Source organism: Malania oleifera, chromosome 10, assembly GCF_029873635.1.
Source record: "Malania oleifera isolate guangnan ecotype guangnan chromosome 10, ASM2987363v1, whole genome shotgun sequence".
Lineage (NCBI taxonomy): Eukaryota > Viridiplantae > Streptophyta > Magnoliopsida > Santalales > Ximeniaceae > Malania > Malania oleifera.
In genome coordinates, this window is record NC_080426.1 from 22,440,309 (window position 1) to 22,462,673 (window position 22,365).

A 22,365-nucleotide genomic window follows, 5' to 3' on the forward strand; every position below is an offset into this window, starting at 1 on the left:
TGTAGCAACTGTAATAGACATACATGTATCAGGAGTTACATAAAGAGTACCACTTTTCTTACCTCGAGTAATTGTGAATGCACCCTTCGAAATCTTCCATTCATCACCAATGAAAGATGTGTTATAACCTTCATCTGCCAATTGACCGACTGAGATCAAATTCTTCCTTAGGTCTGGAATATACTTGACATCCTTCAGCTTCCATACTGACCCGTTCATTTTGATCTTCACTGTCCCCTTACCGGCAATGTCGCAAGGTTGATCATTGCCCAGATATATTTTACCGAAATTACCTGATGTATACTCCTCCGAGCAATCTCTGCTGCAAGTGGCATGGAATGAAGCTCCAAAGTCTAACACCCAAGACTCCTTTTTGCTCTCCAAAGAGCAAATCAACAAATCGTCAATTTCGGAAGCAATATTTGTCTCTGTCTTTGTCCTCATCTCTTTTCTCTGACTTCTACACTGGTTCTTGTAATGACTAGTCTTTCCACAGTTCCAGCACTCAATAACTTTTCTGCTCTGAGAATCTGTGTCCTGAGTACCTCTGGAATCTCTGGATTTGGACCGCCTAGTCCTGGATCTGCCACGATTGTTAGATCGTCCATGCCCGCTTCCCTTTCCTCGGCTTTCCACATTCGAAGCTGAACTTGAAGTGGAGGCATTGTCCGACTGCATTCTGATCTCCTCCGTCAAAATCATGCTGATAACCTCGTCGTATTTCAGTTTCGATTTTCCTGCAGAGCTACTGATCGCAGTGACAATACCTTTCCAACTCTCAGGTAGCTGACTGAGAATTAGAAGGGTACGAATTTCACTGTCAAATGTAATCCCGACCGAGGCAAGTTGATCGGACAGCTTGTTGAAATTATTCAAATGTTTGCTGAAACTCTCACCTGCAAACATGCTCATCATAAACAATCTCTTCATTAGATGTACCTTATTCGCGGCTGATGGCTGCTCGTACATGTTAGATAGCGCATCCATGAGGGACTTGGTGGTTGTCAAGTGCTTGATGTTGAAGGCAACAGACTTTGCCAATGTCATCCTCACGGCTTCGAGGGCTTTTCGGTTAAGCAATTCCCACTCGCTCTCCTTTATGGATTCTGGTTTCTACATCAGTGGTAAGTGCAACTCCTTACCAAACAAATAGTCATCAATCTGCATTTTCTAGAAACCGAAGTTCGTGCCGTCAAACATCTCGATGTGAGAGCTTTTTTTGTTCGATATCTAGATTCGCTGATCTAGAGATGGAATTAGCTCAATCGGACAGCACGGTTGGATCCGGAACGGCCGAATACCCTAGAAATGGCTTAAGTCGTTTGATAAAGGGACCCAAAATGGCTTCAAAAAATCCGGTCAAATCTGGTCAACCCTGTTGATGTGGGGGCCCACTGCTGACGTGGCACAGTGGGGCCCACACACTGGCGAATGACTGTGGGGCCTATTGCGGGGTCCACTGTTGACGTGGCGGCTGACGTGTTGCTGACACCGCTGCTGACTAGGCGCTTACTCGGCACCACGTGGCGTTGACTGGGCGGCTGACACAGCGCTGTTGTGGCGGGATCTGGCCGACGCGGCGCTGACGTCAGCGTCTTCAACATTTGAAACGCTCGCCGGACTTTTTCTGGCGCGTGGGCGCGCGTGAGGACCTCTCCCGCTCTGTTGCAGGCGTGTGATGGCCCGTGGCAGGGCGGCATTTACGCCAGTTGCGCGTGTGAGCGTGTGCGGCTTCGTCTGAGCTCTGTTTGAGCTTCGGTTACCTTCGTTGGCTTCATCTCGGCGAGAGGAGTTTGATGGCAGCCTCAAAATCAAAATTTGAGCTACTGGACAAAGGCTCAAAATCCAAAATTTTTCTCAATCTGGGGATTTTACTCCAACCAAAGCTCTGATACTAATTGTTGGGAGATAATACACCTGGAGCAACAATCACACACAAAGAAAAATTCAAGCACATCCACACTGGAACACCGGATTTACGTGGTTCGGTCCAAACTGACCTACATCCACGGGAGCACATACCACTGCACTATAAACTGGAGAATAAATATAAGGAGGAGGAGCCACACTGCTCAAATCTACTCTCTCTCTCTCTCACACCTCAACTCTCTGCACAACACACTCTGCGCTTACAAGACAACACTCAGTTCTCTCTGCAACACACCTCACACACCTCATTGCATACACCAACATAACAATCACAACTCCACACACACGTATATATATACAAGGGGGAGCGGAGAGTTCAAAGAAGGTGGCTGCAGATTTCAACAAAATCTGCAGTGTAGGTGGCCGCCGGTCTTCAGTGTCAAAGGCGGTGGCTGGGTTGGTGCGGCTGTCGGCGACTCCACACCTGCAAATTCAACAGAATGGAGAGTGATAAAGGAAGTGAAGAGAATAGGAGGAAGGAAAGATCCTTCAGCTCTAATACCAGATGATGGTGATTGACTGTGATGAATGAGGCTAGAGTAAGACGGTAAGAGAGGGATACGGAAAAGACATGCATGTCAAATTCATTAGTCTCAAGCCTAATGACCCCTCTATTTTTTATCATTATTTAAGGAAAAAAGAATTATGTAATACACAGTTAAACCCGTGCATTAAAATTCCTGAGACAGTTAAACTTGTGCATTAAAATTCTTGAGACAAAGTAACCCCTTCTTGTTAATAATTGAAATATTAACGATAAATAAAATAAGAATTAAAGACTAATGGGCTAAAACTCAAGATTGCTTTTCCGAATTATGCCTCCAAATAGGCCCAAAACAGTCTAACTAAGCGAAGTAGTTGCTGCCTGACCTACGTCACAAAGGATAGACATTTTGCACTTTGTGCCTACTTGATAAAATTGCATGCATAAGGAGATTGGCCCCACATCAATTGTGAACAAACATCTAATTTGAAAATAGTTTCTTTTATGTTTCAACACTAGGAAGAGGAGCATGAGGAAAGTCTGTAGGATATCCTGTTAGGTTGATTTTCTCCATACCTTCATGGCAAGTCCTTTTTGGGGCAACTAGATGGCTGGATTGGACCTATAACTCTCTCTCTGAAAAGAGTTGGCATATTGATTGTACTATGCATTATATGCTCTTTCTCTTGGAAGTTTGTCGGAGTCCTTCATTGCGCCATTTCAAATTGATTGCGTTATTTACATTATATGCTCTCACTCAAAAGAGTTGATGCAGATTTTTTTGTGATATAAAGTTCATCAAGATGTAAGTCTGTGGTGTTCTGTCTTAGCTTTTGTACTAATCCTGATTTCAGGGAAGACAATTCATGTGCTGAATAAGAACGAGCATTCCCTTGATATGGCTGCCCCTACTTATGACCATGGTTATGCAGATGGGCCAAGTGATGACAATTTCTCAGTGAAGAGCAGGACCAATGTGCTGCTGCTTGGTGATCATATTGGAGACTTGGGAATGTCTGATGGTTTGAACTATGAAAATCGAATATCGGTTGGGTTTCTGTAAGTCATTAAGACTTCCTCAATTCTGAGTGTTTATATATTATCTCACCTTGACATCTTATATTAACGCACTTCACTTTATGAGAAGCATTAAATGTTGTAAGTTTAAGTCAACATTGTTTATTTCATACAACAAATGGAACATATTAGGAAACAAACCCCCCCCCCCTCCCACCCCAAAAAAAAAACCAGGGAAAAAAAAAAAAAGAATCTTTGCATGTGGGGATCTTTTATTTTTTATTTTACGAGTTTCAACACAGTTTCAGGTACACAGCCATTTTAGTCTGTTTCAGCCGTTTTTCTCAGTAAGAAAAAAATGTTCTTTTTTTTTCTCTGGTTGTGTTTTTAATGTTTTGTGGGATTTTTTTCCCCTTTAGTAAATTAACACATGAATGCCTTTGAAGTTTCAACTGGAACAAAGCCCAAATGGCATTGTCACCCCCTCTGCTTCACACTAACGTAGAGGCATACATGTTTGGAAGGCTATACCTTCTTTTGTTTTTTCCACTGCCAGAAAGTCCTGAGCTGATCCTGTGTAAAGCCTGACTCCTCTTCACCGAGTTCCACCCTTTGTTTGGAGAAGGAACTTGTTCTTAGTTTTCCTCTTTCATTGGCCACTGGTCCAATCTTGCCTCAAGTCTTCCTTCTCGAATTCAATATGTTGCTGATGCGTATTTGCAAAAATATGCATTCATTTGTTGTAAACTACTGAAAAATCGGAATCCTGTTACTTGGTGCACATATTGTGCCAGATGTCATTTTTGTTTAGAAAACAAAAACTTCATTAATGCAATAAAGAAGAAAAAATTACAGGAAATAGAGGATATGGCATCCTCCTTCAATCCAAAAAGAAAAAGGAAAAAAGAAATAAAGATTACTACAATGCTGCCTTCCAATTAGGGCCGCAAATGAGCCGAGTTGAGCTTTGCCTTGCTCAAGCTTGTTCATTAAATTTTTAACCAAGTTCGAGCTTGAGCTAAGCCTAAACTGAGCTTTAATATACTGGTTCAAGCTTGTTTATTATGCAAATGAACGAGCTCATGAGCCCTTTATGCCTGAGCTATCAATATGCTCACTAACAATTTTGATTATTTGGTAACCACTTATTTTGAGAAACGATAGGTTTTGTTAGGCAAAGAGGTGAGAAGGGGCTCCTCTTACTAATACTGCCTTAAGTTTTTCTCCCCCACCAAGCTAGCCTTTTGGCCTTGAGGATTAGCTTTATAAATATATTAAGGTTATGGAGTTTGAGCTAAATAATCCTATGCATAAATAGGAAACTTTTAAGCCCACTAGAGTCTATCAAGCCTAATTTGACCTTATTAAACTAGCCTATAAATGATTCTAATTCAAACTTATTAAACGAGTCCAAATAGAGCCTATAACTGAGCCTCGCATGAGCCGAAATGAGCCAAGTACATTCATGTTCAGACTTGGCTCGTTTGTTGAACGAGCTGCAAAGTTGGGCTTGGGAATCGCTCATGTATATAATGAATAAGCCTGAACAAGCTATTGCTGCGCTGAGCTTCCGAGCTGCTAGTGAGTGGTTTGGTTCGTTTGTAGCCCTATTTCCAGTTAGGGCTGCAAACAAGCTGAGACGAGCTTCAGCATGCTCAGGCTCCGCTCGGCAGAGTGGGAACTTGGCTTGGGCTTGGGCTCAACTAGGTTTGAACTCAAAAAGTCAGGGTCGAGCTCAGACTCGGCTCTTTGCAAGCTTGGTTTAGGCTCAGACTTGGGCTGAAATTTTATAAATGACTTAATAATAACAGTTTCAATCACCTATTTTGTTTGGACTGGGATTTATGCCTTTCTCCTTGGGCGATTTGGCTAGTATTGGACTCTTGGGATTGGGCTAACTTAACAAGCCTATTAATGAGCTTATTACCGAACACCTTCACGAGCCTAATAAACAAGCCCATTTGAGCTAGTTATCGAGCTACTCATAAGCTGAAATAAGTCGAGCCCAATTATGCTCACACTTGGCTTGTTTACAAAACTGATCCTAAAAATTGGGCTCCAGACTTGCTCATTTAGATTATAAATGAGCTCGAGTAAGCCCATATTAAGAGGAGCTCCCAATCTCTTTAGATATCAAACAATGAAATACCCTTAAATGCCCTAAAAAAATAAGCCAAAAATGATGCTTTCTACCAAATCAAATGCATTGGAATCTTCTTATCTTTTAGTATTTTGACATTCCTTTCAGGCCAAAGAGCCACAATATAGCAAAAACAACACAAAACTATTTTTTTTTTTTTCCCCCTTCTGAAGCCCCAAAATTGTACCAATATGAAATCATAAGTGGTCCTTGGATCCACCCTATCCTTGCCACTACAGGAAAAAAAATTACTCCCAAGCACATTTGCCACCTCACAATCTAGGAATAAATGACAAGTAGTCTCACGTTAGGACTGAGAGCGTTATGAGGCCTCCTAGTTTGAAGCAAGTCATTTGTATTAACCTTGTTGAGAGCCAAAGTCCATGTGAAAGCTCGAATCTTAAAAAGAACAACAACCTTCCACACTACTTTATCGAGATGAGAAGGACTAGGAATAATAGGTTTAAGCAAATGAACAAAAAAAGACTTTGAATAGAAAGAACCCGAAGATTACCCAATCCAAACCCTACAATTCCCCTTGGATTTGGGAATGAAAGAATTTAGAACACTCAATAGGCAAGTGAGCTATTCTATCTCTCTTTCCTGAAAAATGGAAGTCCCAAGACACAAGACCCCTCTAAGAAGAATTAATTCTGAAATAGGAGCATCATGCCCGGATGAAAGTCTTATATAATTGAGACACAAGGTATTCCAACGAAGTCTCACCCACCCAAATATCTTCCTAAAAGCTAACCCTATACCTAACTCCAATAGGAAAACTATGAGAGGAAAGAAATAGCTTGAAACCTGAGAGACAAATTTTCAAGGGCATGCATAAGAACTGAAGAGATATAGGCTGAGAGGTCCTATTTTGGACCTGGCCCAACTAATTGATAAAAAGGGCAGCCCGGTGCACAAAGCCCCTTCGTATGTGGGGTCCGGGAAAGGGGCGGACCACAATGGGTCTATAGTACGTAGCCTTACCTTGCATTTTTGCAAGAGGTTGTTTCCACGCCTCGAACTCGTGACCTCCAGATCACACGATGACAACCTTACCGTTGACCTAACTAATTGATAAGAAAGGTATTTATTTTTTTGTATAAATTGGGCCATTTACTTAAGCAAGCCCAAGACTTTGGTTTATCCATGTTGGGCTCTAATGAGGAGTCTAGGGCGGGTCCTCATTCCTTGGGTTCTATTCAGAAGGTAAATGGCGAAGGTTAGGATGTTGGAGAGGGAAACAAGGACTCAGACAAGTCAGAGCTAGATTTCAATAACGGGAAGGACCAGATTTTCGTCCCTAGAGCTTTGGAAACAAGCATTGGGAAGGAGGAGGTTAATCTTCACATTCATAGCCCATCACTCCAAACTTCAAGTTTGGGCTGATCGAACTCTAGTTCCTACCCAGACTATTAATAGTTCGGAGCTAAAATTAGACTATGATATTAAAAATGTAACAAAGCTAGAAGATTGTTCTAAAATTGGTAAAAATCGAGAAGCAAGTATGGGGGAGATTAATGATATCTTGTGCTCGGATTTTGATAGATTTGAGGGTAGTAAGGTGTGTGCTCACCGGAAGCTAGTTTGCATGGGCGTCGACATGAGGAAGGTGTTTGATAAGAATAGGCAAAATTCTGTTGCAACAGGGAAAAACTTTTAATGAGAGACTCCAGAGGAGAATTTAGCATAGTGGAAAACTCTCTTACAAAGGAGGTTGGTTGTAACAATAGGGAAGGAAAGAGAAGGAGGTTAAGAAATGGGGGGATATTTCGAAATTTAGAAAGTGATGATTTGAATGAGTTTGACTATGGTGGGGGGTTGTTGTTGGATGAGATTTGGAAACAATATGGGTACGCTTCTGATTATTGTTATGAAGTGGGGGATTTATCTTCCTGCCTTGTTGGAAGGTTTGGAAGGGAGTGTCTATTTTTGAAAATGATGGTTTATTCTACATTTCACAGTGTAGGGATGGTATGTTGCCTACTCCTGTGGAAGAAATTCCCAAGGGGGATTTAGAAGCCCAAGATCTTTTAGATAAGTTGGATTTAAGGTTGAGTGATGTTGGAGGAAATGAGGTTCGCTTGGACGGTGGCAAAAGTCATCAATTAAAGGGTCAAAGAGAATTAGCAAGTTTGAAGACTTTGGTAAATCACGATGAAAGGGTCTAAAAAGGGATTATATTGGTTAATTTTATCTAGTTTCATGGTGTGATCTGCGATTTTTTTTTCTTATTTATTTATTTATTTTTTGTTTTTGTTTTTTTGGTGGACTTCTTGTCCCCGCACGTTGTACCTTCTTTTTTCCCTACCTAATATACTTTCTTTTATTATCAAAAAATAAAAAAAATACAGAGTGATCTATTGTGCACCCTTGAAAGTTAAACTCAAGTACTACAGTACTAAAGCAACCAAACCATACCCTCAGAGAGCTTTTAAAAACATATAGTGACTTCTTGAGCTAACACACTAAGCTTCACTCCTCCTAAGCAACAAACTCTAGGTGGTTGCTCCATATAGGAGTCCTACTAAAGATCATCATGTAGGAAAGCATTCTTCACGTAACTAGTGTAGAGACCAGTGATAGGTGGTGGCTAAGGAGATGAACAAACATACTAAGGAAAGTTTGGCTATAGGGGCGAATGTGTCCAAATAGACTAGGCCATACACTTGAGTATATCCCTTAGAAACAAGTCGGGCCTTCAATCGAGCCAGGGAACCATCTGGATTAATCTTCACACTATACACCCAACAACCAACCATAGACTTATCAGGAGGAAGATGTACCAACTTCGACGTATCATTATCTTGTAGAGCATGCATCTCTTCTATCATTGCGTTCCTCCACCTAGAATGGGGCAGAGCTTCAAAAATAGACTTGGGAATAGCAATAGAAGATAGGGTACAAAACAATAGTATGAGGGTGACAAGAAATCATAAGAAACAAAATTAGAGATTGGATGTTGGGTACAAGTGCATTTACCTTTTCAAATAGCAATAGGAGGATCAACCACTTGGTGATGGGGACCATCTGACGTAGGGGTGAGCATTCGGTTAGTTCAGTTAAAAAATTTCATTAACCGAACCGATCAAAATTCCATATTTAACTGAACTCAAAACCAATCAAACCGAATTTCGGTTAAATCGATTAACTAATTTTAACCTATTTAATATTTTAATATATATAAAATATATATTTAATATATATAAATATAAATACTATAAATTATATATATAAAATTTTAATGTATATAATATATAAAAATTAAATAAAGTTTTAGTATATATATAATTTATAAAATATTTTAGTCTATAATATATATAATTATTTATTAATAATTTATACTATTTGGTTAATTCGGTTAACCGAATTAACTGAACCCACAAAGCAAAAACCGAAATTCAATGAAAATGAAAACTTAACTGAACTGAATAAATTTTTAATCGAACCAAACTGACGGAATTTACTCAGTTAATTCGGTTTTAACAGAATTATGCTCACCCCTAATTTGATGAGGTAAGTGGAGGCTTAGAAGTGGAAGCTGGAGGAGGATTTCCTCCCTTGAGTTGTCGTGTGTACACTTGTAGATTGGGATGATCCAAGTGACGAGAAGGATTAAACTGGATGAAGATGCAGGAAGGCTAGACAAAGAAAATAAGTTAGGATTGACATCAAGGTCTACATAACTCAAGGAATCAGAGTAGTATGGTGTAGACTTAAAAAAGGTGACATAATTAGAGACAAAGAATCCATGTTAAGCAGGGATATAACATCAATATCCCCTTTAGGTATAGGAATACCTCCAAAAAAATACATTTGATAGCGCGAGGATCCAACTTATCGGTTCCTAGAGTTAATTGATGGGCAAAAGACGCACACCAAATATACAAGGAGGAAGGGAAAACAAAGGAGCCTTAGAGAAGATAACTGAATACGGGAATATGGTATTTTACCACCAAGGATAGAGGATGATATTTTATTAATGAGAGAGCAAGCGATGAGCACGACATCACTCCAAAAAAACTTTAGGGACATTCATTTGATACAACAGGGTACGAGTGACTTCGAGAATATGTTATTTTTCTATTTTGCAAGTCCATTTCGTCGTGGAGTGTGGGCACAGGATGACTGATGGATCATACCAAAATTAAATTGGTACTTAATTGGGTATTGAAGTGCTCCTAGCACTATCACCATGATGTATCTTGATGATTGGCATATCAAATTGATTCTTTATTTAAGAATAGAAGGCATAAAAGATTTAAATAATTCAGAATGATCTTTTATTAAATACAACCAAGTCATCCTAGAGTAGTCGTTGACAAATGTAACAATGTACTGATATCCTAATTTTGATGTGACATGACTAGAATCCCAAACATCATAATGCATGAGCATGAAAGGAGTATCTGCTCGTTTGTTGACTTGGGAAGCAAAGGGAACATGATGATGTTTTGCCAGCTGACAAGACTCACTCATTACTAGACACAGAACTCAAGGTAGCAATTTATTGTTTTAATTTGTCCAATTGATGGATGAACAAGGCGACAATAGATTTGAAGTGGTGTAGCAGTGTGTCTGCAGGCAATGGGAGAAAAGAACGACTCAAGGTAGTAGAGTCCACGAGCTTCGTATTGTGTGCCAATCGTTTTCCTTGTCTTCAGATCCTGAATAATGACACAATTAGGAAAGAAGGTTACGAAACAATTTATTGCCTTTGTAAGCTTACTAACTGAAATAAGATCAAAAGTGGACTTTAGAATGTATAAAACAGAAAAAAGAGAGATGGAGGGAGTAGGATTTATTGTTCCTATCCCCTTAACTGTAGTTGTGGACACATCAGCAAGAATAACTTGAGGTAAATTTTTAGGATACTAGAGGGTAGAAAAGAAGTTGGTTACACGTATCATATGGTTAATAGCAGCAGAGTTGATAATCCAAGGATTAGTGGAAGAGATACCAGATGACATACAAACTGTAGGATTACCCTTCAAAGCAAAAGATGCAATGTGATGAGGTTCTTGTTGGGATGTTTGATACTGTAGGAACCTTGAATACTCTTCCTTCAAGATGTTATAGTATGCTGTTCACCTGAACAGATGCCTGACGATGGAAACACACTTTTGGGATTTGAGGACGCTGTCCCAACCCTCACACAACCTCGATGCTGCAGCAATCAGAAATACACAGCAAACAAAATGCTCTTGGGATTCCAAAAGTGAACTTCTGATCCTCTGGACCAACCGAAACAACCACAAGTGAACTTCTTGACAAACTTGAACCAAACACAAATGAGTCAACTGCTGATTCAACCATGAATGGGTCACCAACAACTGGACATAGCACTGCCACAAACCTACAAAATCAATGTATAAATGCCGCCACTGCTCCTAGAGACCTAGACACAGCCCCAGGAAACCAACAGACAGCTCAAACAGTACCAATTACCAAACAGCCTCTATACAGTAGAAAAGAAGTACACAGCAAACAACGTCCTGCTGGAATTCCTGGACAATAACCCAACACACAATGTTGGACTACTGGAGCAAACCACAAGCACACAATGAGCAAGAAAGATAAAAACGTATCAAGAACACAGCAATATTACTGTTTCAAGCCTCATTGACCAACAGCTTCAGGCATTAGCAAGCAATCATTGCTGGAACGCCACACATACGTAACTAAAAAGGGTGGTATCTTTGGACAAAAAAGATGACAAACAACTTGGCATTATGGTGTGAGTAAGGATTCAAGACATTTGGGAGGAATTTGGAGCAAATTGGAACAACTTGGCATTATGGTGTGAGTAAGGATTCCTGCGTGTGGCGACCCGTGGAGGCTCCTATGGCTTTCAAATTTTGAGGGCTGGCAGATCAGCAGGTTCTATGGCTTGCTATGTGGTTAGTTTTGCAAAATTTGAGGTATTTCTTGAGGTGTTGAAGGGGACAGCAGTGTCCAGGATTTTTCTGGCGTCTGCAGCTTTTTTTGGCAACTGCTGAACCTGCTCCTGGAATTTGGTGATGCTGATGACCCTTCTACAGCAGCAGGTTGCATGGTTATGATTAGGGTTTGATTTAGCGGTGGTCATGCAATTAGGGTTTAGGTCGGATCTTGCTCTGATACCATATTAAATAATTGGGTAAAATGGAAGACCTTATCACATTGATAGGTCTCTCCCTCTATTTATAATATATGTTGATAGGTCTCTCCCTCTATTTATAATATATGTTGAAGTACATACCAATGATCATAATGCCCTTGCTAAGTCTCACTTGTGAACATATTTGTTGCACATTAACAATGTTAAATGACTAAGATAACAATCAACACGTTTTTCACCATTGCGATTTTTCTTAAATTCCATAGGCCTCTATTCTGTACCTTTTTGAGGAATATATGGAAATTACCATCAATTATCACTTAAATTTCTAAATTCTAGTGCATCTTCTTAAAGTAAATTTTGAGACAACAGGCCTGAGCATTGATATATATACATGTGTTTGCATCTGATTAAAGCTGAAACAGAATGCCATAATGCCCTGTACAGTATATTCCATTTTAATGAAAGAGCCAAAAAGAGACTTTTCAGATTTTTTTTTAGAAATACGGACCTTAAAGTAAGAAAAAATTGTATACCTTTGTTTTAGAAGTTTTTCAAGGTTTGAAAGTGTATCACTTGAAGTCTCTTGCTGTTTCTTTTGCCTACCCAAAAAACTGGAAAAAAAACTTCCTGATTCTTATAATCTCAAATCATGGATGGACTGAAAATAATAGAAGCCTAGTTGGTAATTTTTAATATTTAAAGGCATCTGGATATTTGTCAATGGAAGTAAAATTTTGCAATTTGGTAGTCTTAAGTTAGAACCTGGAAGCTAGTATCTTGTTCAATATAGATGTAAAGCTTATAAAGCTTTTAATATTACAGATTTCTATTTCCAAGTCCTGATCTAATGAATCATAGGTATGCTAATGCACACATACAAGTGTGTCAGTGTGTGTGTGTTCTGTCCTTCCATTTGTTCCAAATTTTTAATATGATGCACAACATTATGATGTGTCATATGAAAATTATATGATTAATGAAAGAAAGAAACAGAGAACACTGAGTGCCCATGGCTCCACTGCCAAGTGGTGGTTGGGCAGGCACTTGGACAATAAGAGGTGCTTTTCGTGATTCCAACCTGCGACCTCAAGGTCTTGATGTAACACACCAGAAGGCCAAGGTGCCCCCTTGATAAAATGAAAACCACAAAAAGTTAATAATCACTGCATGGTTGTTGTCTTCTGGAAGTCCTTGGAGGTGTATTTCTCCAGTATATCCTCTTCTTCTTCCTTTGACAAATTTCCATTTGGGGAAAGGTAATCACATCTTGCAGGAAGATGTTTGGGTTTGAGAGTGGGGGGGGGGGGGGGGGGGGGGGGGGGGGGTGGTGTTTAAGCAAGCATTATCTTCTCCTTTGCTCGGTTAAAGTGCCTTCACATCAAAAAGATGTAATTTCCTCTTTTCTTACTGTCGAGATGGATGTTTTTCTTGGGAATTTCATTTTAGGAGGGGTTTGAATGATAAGGTGGTGGAGGAGCTGTTTTCTTTATTCATTTCACTGTAGGATTGTGAGTTCTCCAACAGGAGTCATGGAAGATTTAGTCTTTGGATTCATTCTTTCTTGTCGTACTAAAATTGGTGTGAATTTTCCTCTCTATTGGGGTGTTGGGGAGGCCAAATTTCCTTCTAAGATAAAACGATTTTTGTTTGGTTGGTGACCCTTCATACTTAATAGAATTAGAACCAGTGTATGATGCAGAGTACGAGGCCCTCTAAAGCTTTGTCTCTTGCGTGTAGAAAGAGTTCAGAGGGTGTGTCTCACTTGTTTGTTCATTTCCATTTTGCTTGGAATTTGCTTGATTCTCTTTTGAAGGTGCTTGGTGAAATATGGGTGTGCCCAAAATCAGCAGAAGATCTGTTTATTATCTCATTTGCTGGTTTTGGGAAAGGGAAGGATACTAAATGGTTGTGGATATGAGCTCTTTGTGTTGTGTTGTGGATATTCTCATTTGGACAAATTTGATGGTTGGCTTCTCTTTAGGCTCATGGTGCTTGCTGTTTTAAGAGGTTCTGTTTTCAAGATATCTCTGGAGATTGGAGTGCTTCATTAAGATGATGATGTTTTGTTTTTTATTTTCTTTTGTAAGAGTACTTCTGGTTCTCCTTTTTTGGCACTTTTTCCTCCTGTTTTTAATAAATTGTTTTAATATAAAAAAAACATGGTTATTGTTGCTGTTATTGTAGTTTTTTGTTGTTGTTGTTGTTGCCGTTATTGTACTTTTGAAAATAAAATACATTGTTTTTCTGATTTTGCACACCATTTTGTGTCTTTTAGTTCCAAATTTTTTGGTATAAATAACTCTCCGGCTCTAAACTTCATTTACCAGACATTTAAAAATTGGTTATGCTGCATGTTGTGGATTTGTTGAACTTACTTTCACGTCATTAACTCTGTAAACTAGGTACTATGCATGCACGCACAACTTTTTTGCTCTTACTAAAGCTTGATGAATTGTTAGCCCTGCAAAGTTACAATTTAATCTTTGTGGTCAAGTGTTAATGTCATAGCTGCTAGGAGTGTCTTGGTTATCTTGGAACAAAAATATAAAGGTGGATAATAAATTTGTATTTGAAAGCAACTTTAAGGTACTATATTTCTGTAATTTTTTTTTTCAAATAAATTTACCCCCCACCATGAACACATTGTTGGTGGCACCTGGTTGATGCAATTATTCTTTAGGATACAAGGAAGCCACTACCAATCTGTGTTTGTGCAAATGAAGATGGCTGCATCAAACACATTTAGAGAATACAAGATTTAAGAAACCAAATGACAGACTCTACTTATGTAATCAGCCACTGTCTTATCTTCTAGTTTCATATTAAATAGTTGCAGATGGACACGCTGCTAGGAGTTAGGAGGTGCAAACTGTTCCTGCATGGCTGGCTCCATCATATCCGATCTCACTGTATCATCTCCCTCTATAGGTCTGTGGTGTTCAATACGCCAAATTCGAGCAATACCCCTCAATTTGGTTTAGCCAAATACAACTTCTAATATTAAAGGGATTTTGAACTCAAAACAAACAAATCAATGAATCGTATTCTTACAATCCATGCTCTTGCCTGTGGGAGTGACTGGGAGAGATTGTGTGAAGTTGTGGCCTAGAGGGAGACAATGGAGAATCTGGTGATTGAGTTTCTTGATCAGATTTCAGATTTTTTATTTTGAATAAAAACTACTTAATTGGCTAAAAAAAAAAAACAAAAGGGTTATCATCATTCTTTATAGTATGTTTAATTTTTTTTGATAGATGGGATAGTGGGTTCTGTTCGTATTTTTTCAGAATTCTCAGGAAGGTGTACATCTTTTATAGTGTTGAATAATCAAGAATTTAAATGGGGGTTGAGTCGGATTGTTTTTTTTCGGTCTGGGCATTGTGGATAAGACAAGAGATCTGGGGGACTGCTCTTGAGGGTCGAAGGAGGTTTCTGAAGCCTGAAACTGCTTGCAAATTTTTGGGGAAGGTTCTTGTTCTTGGAGCATGTTTGAGCAGAGGGACTGGAATCATTCAATTCGTTTTCCAGATGGTGTTAAGGCTTTAGGATGGTGGCTTCTTGAAGGAAATATGTATATGGAGGGAAGAAAGCAAGAAGAAGGAAGATCTGTTTTATCTTTGTGGTGGTGATTGTTGGTTGATGTATTGGAAAAGGTGGTGGAATCAGATTGTTGCGTAGACTTTCGCATGTGTCATATGATGATGCTGTTTGGAAATTTCTGTTGAAAGGCTCAACAATCGAACAGGAACTGTAACTGCTGGGATCTGTCCCCAGATAATCAGGGATTGCTTGGATCTTCTTGATCATGCAGGGAAGTAGAGGATGGGAAAAATATTTTGGCAATGTGGGAGTTTGTTTGAATTTGAAATTAATGATTTAGTAGTATAGTTGGGCCCAATTGCCTTGGGCTGAATTCTATGGGGCTTAAGCCCATGTCGTCTGGTGCTTATTGTATGTGGGTTTTTAATGGGCATCTGGTAGCCTTAGCCCATCCCTAACTAGCCAAAGATACACCTGATGCAGATGGAAGAGGCCCAATTATGATCATGCCTGACAAAGGGGTGAGCCAGGAGCTTTTCTTTACCCAAATGGAGACCAATAAGCATTGGGGGGCCTTGAATCAGGAGGTAAAGTGCATAAGGGAGTAGCTATTTTGTGATAGAGGAAGTATATTCTAGAATCTTTTGATGAGATTTCCATGAATATTAATGGCGAATTAGTGCTAGATGTGGGTGATTTATTGGCCAACCCTGGATGATATTAGAGACTTCTTGTAATTTTGAACTCTCTCACAAGTTATTTGACTAGATATATCTTTTGCAACAAGTGTTATTAACTAGCTTCTTTCTGAGCACATTTCTAGGGGCGTAGCCATTTTTATTTTAAGATAATTCAAAGATGTACCTGGAAGAGATCTCTTATAAGAGGGTCACACTTATGTTTAGGGATATATTGATTCATATTGTGTTGGATCACCTCACCAAGGAAGATCCACAATCTGCTTTAGGTGGTAACTTGGTATCTTGGTAGAGTAAGAAACAAATTGTGGTGGCTTATTCGAGTGGTGAGTGACTTGAGTCAAAGTATTGGGTCATGGCCGGCAGTACATGTCAACTTGTTTGGCTAAAGAACAAGTTGGAAGAACTTGGTTTTCCACATTCTATGTAGAGTATGTGTGTGATAATCAATCTACTATTCATGTTGCCTAAAATCTAGTCTTTCATTAGTGAATGAAACACATTGAAGTTGATCGTGACTTCATTTGAGAGACTTGTGTAGAGGCTCATTATAACCACTAGGCTTGATTTCCAACTTGCTGATTTAATCACTAAATCCCTGGGTGATGCTCGTGTTAAACCCATTTGTAACGAACTAGGAGTATATGATATATATGCTCTAGCTTGAGGGGTCAGTTACTTTGATTATTTAATATTATGGTTCCGTACCTTAGTTTTCTAGTATAATGCTTGTGTGTTATTGTTGTGCTAGTTTGTGTGAGTACTAATTTGAGTTAGTAAGGATATTATGGTCATTGTCATGTACTTGGCATATGCTATAAATAGAGGGAGAGACCTATTATTGTGATTAGGTCTTCTAATTTACACAATACTTCCACAGTACACAAAATAGTGTTTTTTTTTTTTTAATAATAAAAAAGGTATATTAGATAGAGAAAGAGAAGTTACAACTTAAGATGACAAAAATAAAAATTAATAAAATCAAAATAAAATAAAATAAAATGAAGAAAAAAGAGAAAAAAAATTAACAACTAAATGAGGAACCCTCTCTTCAATCCTTTTCTTTCATAGTTCATTGAACTCCTCAAGTTAGCTAACTCCCTTTGGCTGTTTGAAGTCATTCATCCTTCGATATGCTTCATAAATGCATAAAATCTAGCTTTAACAATTAATTTACTACCAAGTTCATTTGGATATAACAATTTTAAAATAAAATATTGTAGCTGAAGTAGGTGATGGCTATGACCTTGCTAAATTACATCCCGCTTTGTTTAATTTATATCCCTCTTCTCTCCAAGTCAAGGTTTTCAGCTATAATTTAAATTTGTTGTTATTTTTTGTGAAAGCATGCACAAAGTACAAACAACTAGTCTACTAATTGATGGAAAAGCATAGTTAGAAATCTTGATTTGTGGTTCATATCTAGAATAGTTATCCATTTAAAGTTTGTAATAGAGAGAAGCTTTGTATGGAGGGTGAGGGGGCCTGCCCAATAGTGCATTTGGGTTTGCCCTCGATATGGCAGGATATGGAATTTTGAGTTAGAGTGTAGTGCCACTATTGTTATATGAGGGTATTTGGGGTTTTCACAGGGGTGCTATATTTATGCTTGTAGCCAAGGTTGAAAACAAAGGCAGTTTTTTGAAGATATAGTTGAGATTTCACAAAGGCTTTGGTAATTAATTTCCTTTGGGTTCTGTAATTAATTTCAATCAAGGTTGAAATTATATTTATTGTACAATTTCACATTTAGAGCCAAGTTTTTGATTTTTTTTTTCAAAATTTTAAAATTTAATTTAATTTCCTTTTTCCTTAATTTAAAATCTATTTCCAAATGTTGCCAAGACCTTCTTTAAGCCTAATTGATCATTTACTTTTTTAAGAAAAAGAAAAATAGAAAAGAGCTTAAACCTTTTTTTTTTTTTCCCGAGGGAAAAGAGCTTAAACTTTGGAAGCATTTGTGCATATGGTTGATAATTTGGCGGATGAAATGAGAAAAGTTGGATGAATTTTGGTGGATGTGCGGGTACACAATGATTTGCACATGTGGCATGTGTTGCACATGCATCTTAAAAAAGCTATAATGTCTTTTTAGTGTGGTAGCCCAAGATGTTGAGTAGTTGACTTTGATAGTTTTTTAACTTATAATTTTGTTCATCTCTTGGAATGCAAATTTTGTAGTTTGTTGCACAAGCTTTTTCCAAGGACACCTCAATTCAGCTAATAGATGAGCGATGGGCCTGCAAACTTGGGGTATTTGATGATGCACCCAAAAAAAAGAAAAAAGAAAATAAAAAATGAATAGCAACTTGTTCCATGAAATGTGGTGTGGATTTGTCACACATTGCTTGGAACCAAAAGATACTCACTCCCATCTCATTAAAGGGGTTTCCCCTCATTGATGCATTGAAGATAAGTCTCCTTAGAGAGTGATACTCAGTTTGAAAATTTCACAAAAAATCTTTAGACTTGTCAAACTCTTGAAATGCAATGACTAAAGTGAGGTCAGCAGGATATTGCCACTCTTTTGAGAAAGCAGTGGAAGCTTTCATAGGCAATATCTGACAGGCAAGTTAGACACTTGGACAATTGCTTGGTTGTGCATCAAAGACTTGTGACAAAGTGAACATTATCCTCCATTTGACTTTCGTTACCAACTTCCAATTAGAATTCAAGGGTGATGATTTGGTATCCATAAAATTTTATTGATTAGCAATGGAAATCATGTGTCACTAATGAATTTTCAAAAAGCTGTTTTTATGTGTATACCCTATTTGACAAAAAATTGTTTGGTACTCTGGAAAAAGGACGTGCTTTCCATTTTTTCCTGCAATGTAATGTTGTCTTGTGGACCTTGGTTAGTTTTTTGATTCTGTGCCTTTTGAGTGATCATCAAGGCTTATTATTCACACATTCTCTTTTGTAATTTGTAATTCTACTTCCTCTTTCTTAGATTCAATGTAATTGCTTGAGTATAATATATAGTTTGAAAATTGATTGTTATTCAACACGATAAACTGCTTTCATAGGAATGACAACATCGAGAAGTCTCTTTCTAGCTATCGCAAAGCCTTTGACATTGTATACCTGGTGAGTGAACTTCCTCGAAACAGGGCATCTTTGATTTCCTTGCTTCTACTTTTTCAGTTCATAGGAACTACCTTTGCCAATATAGCTTTTGGGCACTCTCTGGTGAGCAGAAGCGAGTGCAAATCACCATTTTTTATAATTTAAGTGATTTTTTTTTCCCATCTAGCTTATACCTTCATTTAGAACTTTTACAAAATTGTTGTCCGCAGAATGATGCGCCCATGCTGGGAGTAGTCAAGTTAGTCTCTGGGCTTTGCTCAACTGGCAGAGGGGCTTGAGCTGTGTGCCATGCCAAAATATTCGTAAATATGCTCTCACGATGGTGCTTCTAATTATTATCATACCCAGATGCCATTTTCCTTTTCCAGGCCAGGGATATGCCGGCAGGGTTGTTGCATTTGACAAGCTCTAGCTAATTCAATTGATGTTCGATTATATTAGTCATATTTTTTTGGCCAGTGAATCGATTGATTGATGTCCAAAGAAATGGATTTGTTATATTTTCTATACATGATTTCATTACACTACATTTTTTAACCCAAGATGGATGTAATTTTTGGCTGCTTAATTTTCATGGCCATCCAACTGCAATAATGCTGATGCCCGATCTTGCATGCATATTCAGTACTCAAAGTTACAGCTTTACTTCCTTGGTTAATACGGATGGATGGTTTGCATGGCTGTGATAAATTTTGTTATAGTCCTTGGTTGGCCCAGCACGAGCCGGTTCCTCTTATAATTTCCCGTTGGTTGGTAGTCGCCCATTTCTGTCATTATCATTTTCCTTTTCTAGCTCGGGGTTGTTCCTGATTTGCACAAGGGACTGGGGAGTGACGTGTGGTATGTATGCTATGCTATCTCCATTAATGTGGGGCTCCATTTGTTGTGTGGGTTGCTTCTTCACCACAATTTTCTGAATTAAAATATAAATAAAGAGACAAGTAAAATAAAAAATCAATTTCATTCTATTTTTATATACTAATCTTATAACAAATTTGCCAAAAAAACCATATATCTAGTATTATATATTAATATATATAATCGCTTATGTCATATGCAGCCGTCTCGGTTCAGCTCCTTTATACCACACGAGAGTCGGGAGCCCCAAGACCTTCCTAAGGAAAGCAACCCAATCTTAGACCACATCTCCAACACAGGCCTTCCACACGGCCACTCAACGGAGAACTCGGGTCTTTCAACCAAATGCTTTACCAGAGGAGGTCTTCGGGGACCGTATTACCTTTCTGGTGTGCAGGATCTTCATAGAGGCAAGCACAGAGCATACTCGGCGCCATGATACGATTGTTGCAAGGAACCCATTACAGTTTTGTTAAACCAGAGATTAGCTTAACGCCACTCCTTAGTGACTTGGCAGGTTACGGGTATCCACTGTAAAGATATCCCTCGTAACATCATATAGACATTACAAGTCCATAGAAGTAAGAGAACAGAAGTCCTTCGGGCAGTTAGCCTTTAGGGGAAAGGAGGAGATTAGAAAGCCATGGAGGAAAGCAAACACTAGCTCTGATTTCAATTCAACTTGCTCTGATTCTAATCTAGCTCTGCCTTACAAAAGGGAAGGCAGTCCCTTTATATAGAGGTCTGAGACCCCGAAACTTACATGATACGCAAACAACGAGAGTGACATAAATCAAACTAGACGGAGACATAAAGTTGGACGATGACATAAAGCAAAGTCGGTGAAGACTTTGTGGCATCGACTGACAACTTTGTCAAAAGGACTCAACAACTGACAACTGACATAATAAAGGTGACAGCACATGGGCGGCTGCATTTGTGCGGGAGTGACCCACCACCTTTAATTATGCAAGACTTATTGACGCGTCAAGCCAACAAACTTGGACTTTAAGCAAACTTACAGCACACACAGACATAGGACGGCCCACCATTGTGGACTTTAACACTAATAATACATAAAGTAGACACGGACGTGGCCTGTCATTTTGGACTTCTGCATGATGGTGAGAGATTCAGGTTGACGTAGTCTTCATCCGTTATCTGTCCATGAATCGGATGGTAGAACGTCATTTTCTTGTATGGGTTGTCTTCATCATCTGTGTCCATCGGATCATTTGGAGGGTCTGGTGGCTTTGGAGCAGGAATCTCGTCAGGGATGAGGACGACGAGCTCGGAGCAGGACTTCAGGTCATTCAATTCACAGAGGTGGTTCAGCAGTGAGAACTTGTATCTTGGCCAGGTAGAAAGGTTGTACAGAGTATCCCATTCATAAGCTTGATTCTGGGACCATAACAGTTTTTTTGTAGGATTGTAGAAATACGGTCGATGGAGTATGAAAATACTGTGTACGGCTTTTGCTTCCGCTGGGTCCATCTTTCATAAGTTGTGGTTTCCCATGAGAGCTGTTAGCTTCTTTCTCCATGTAGATAGTGGATCGAACAATTGTAGGAAGGTCCAGAATAGTGATTTCTGGTTAGCTGGATCATGAAGATGGGCATACGTCTCCTGTAGTGGGATGAATACAGCATGTACCTGCAAAACAGAAATATACCAGAGGTACCATAATACATGTGTATGGAAGGCTGTTGGTTTGATGACGTATGGGTTAAGAAATGGGTAGGCTGGAAAGGTTTGGTGATGATCAATGGTCTTGGCATAGTGATAATGGGAGATTCTTGCACAAGATTTGATTTTATCTGGATCAGTGAGGTCAGGGTCCATATCTGGAGGAAAGTGGATATGGGTAGAGGCACTAAGGTAGAGGATATCAGGTGGAGAGGATGGGGACGAAGCCATGAGTATCAATGGTATGGCTTGGTGACTGGTGATGAGGAAGGCTGTTTTCCTTGGGCGAGATAACATGTCTGCGAGAACATTATGGTCACCTTTTATATGCTTCACGGAGAAGTCATATCGGGAAAACCAATCTTTCAATCTGAGTATCTGCGGATCAGGGAGAATCTTATTGTGGAATTCAAGCATCTTCGGGAAGGATGAGTTGTCCATTTCAACAGTGAAGTGCTTCGATCTGACATAAAAGTCAAACTTTTGGATTCCATTTTTCACCGCAATTATCTCCTTGAATACGGTGTGATAATGTTTCTGCGAATCTTTGAATTCTCCGCTTGCATGTCCACAGTAGGTTCTTCTGTTGTCCTTATCTTCAAGTAACAGTGCACCCCAAAAATGATCACTTGCGTCTGACTGGAGGATGAGATTGCCGGTAGATGGAATAGTCAGAGGCGGTGGATTCTTGGCAGCTTTTTTCAAATGTTTGATAGCATTAGTCTGATCAGGGTCCCATGGTGGAGGCTTCTTTTTCAACAGCTGTGACAGGGAGCTGGTGTGATGGCTTGCGTGCGGAATGAAGTCTCTGATATAATTGATT

At 39.0% G+C, this 22,365-nt stretch overlaps 1 protein-coding gene across 4 annotated transcripts in view; it reads left to right on the plus strand.

Moving 5' to 3' along the window:
• LOC131165978 (uncharacterized) overlaps positions 1-19,616 on the plus strand; it is a 30,207-nt gene extending 10,591 nt beyond the window's left edge. For 2 of the 4 annotated variants that reach the window (XM_058124175.1, XM_058124172.1), the window contains exons 8-10: positions 3,268-3,472; positions 18,938-18,998; positions 19,208-19,616. In XM_058124175.1, coding sequence (XP_057980158.1) covers positions 3,268-3,472; positions 18,938-18,998; positions 19,208-19,276 — 335 coding nt within the window. In that variant the 3' untranslated portion in view covers positions 19,277-19,616. The remainder of the gene's footprint in view (positions 1-3,267; positions 3,473-18,937; positions 18,999-19,207) is intronic. The other 2 variants (XM_058124173.1, XM_058124176.1) reach the window with 1 other exon arrangement.
• The last annotated feature ends 2,749 nt before the right edge of the window (positions 19,617-22,365 follow it).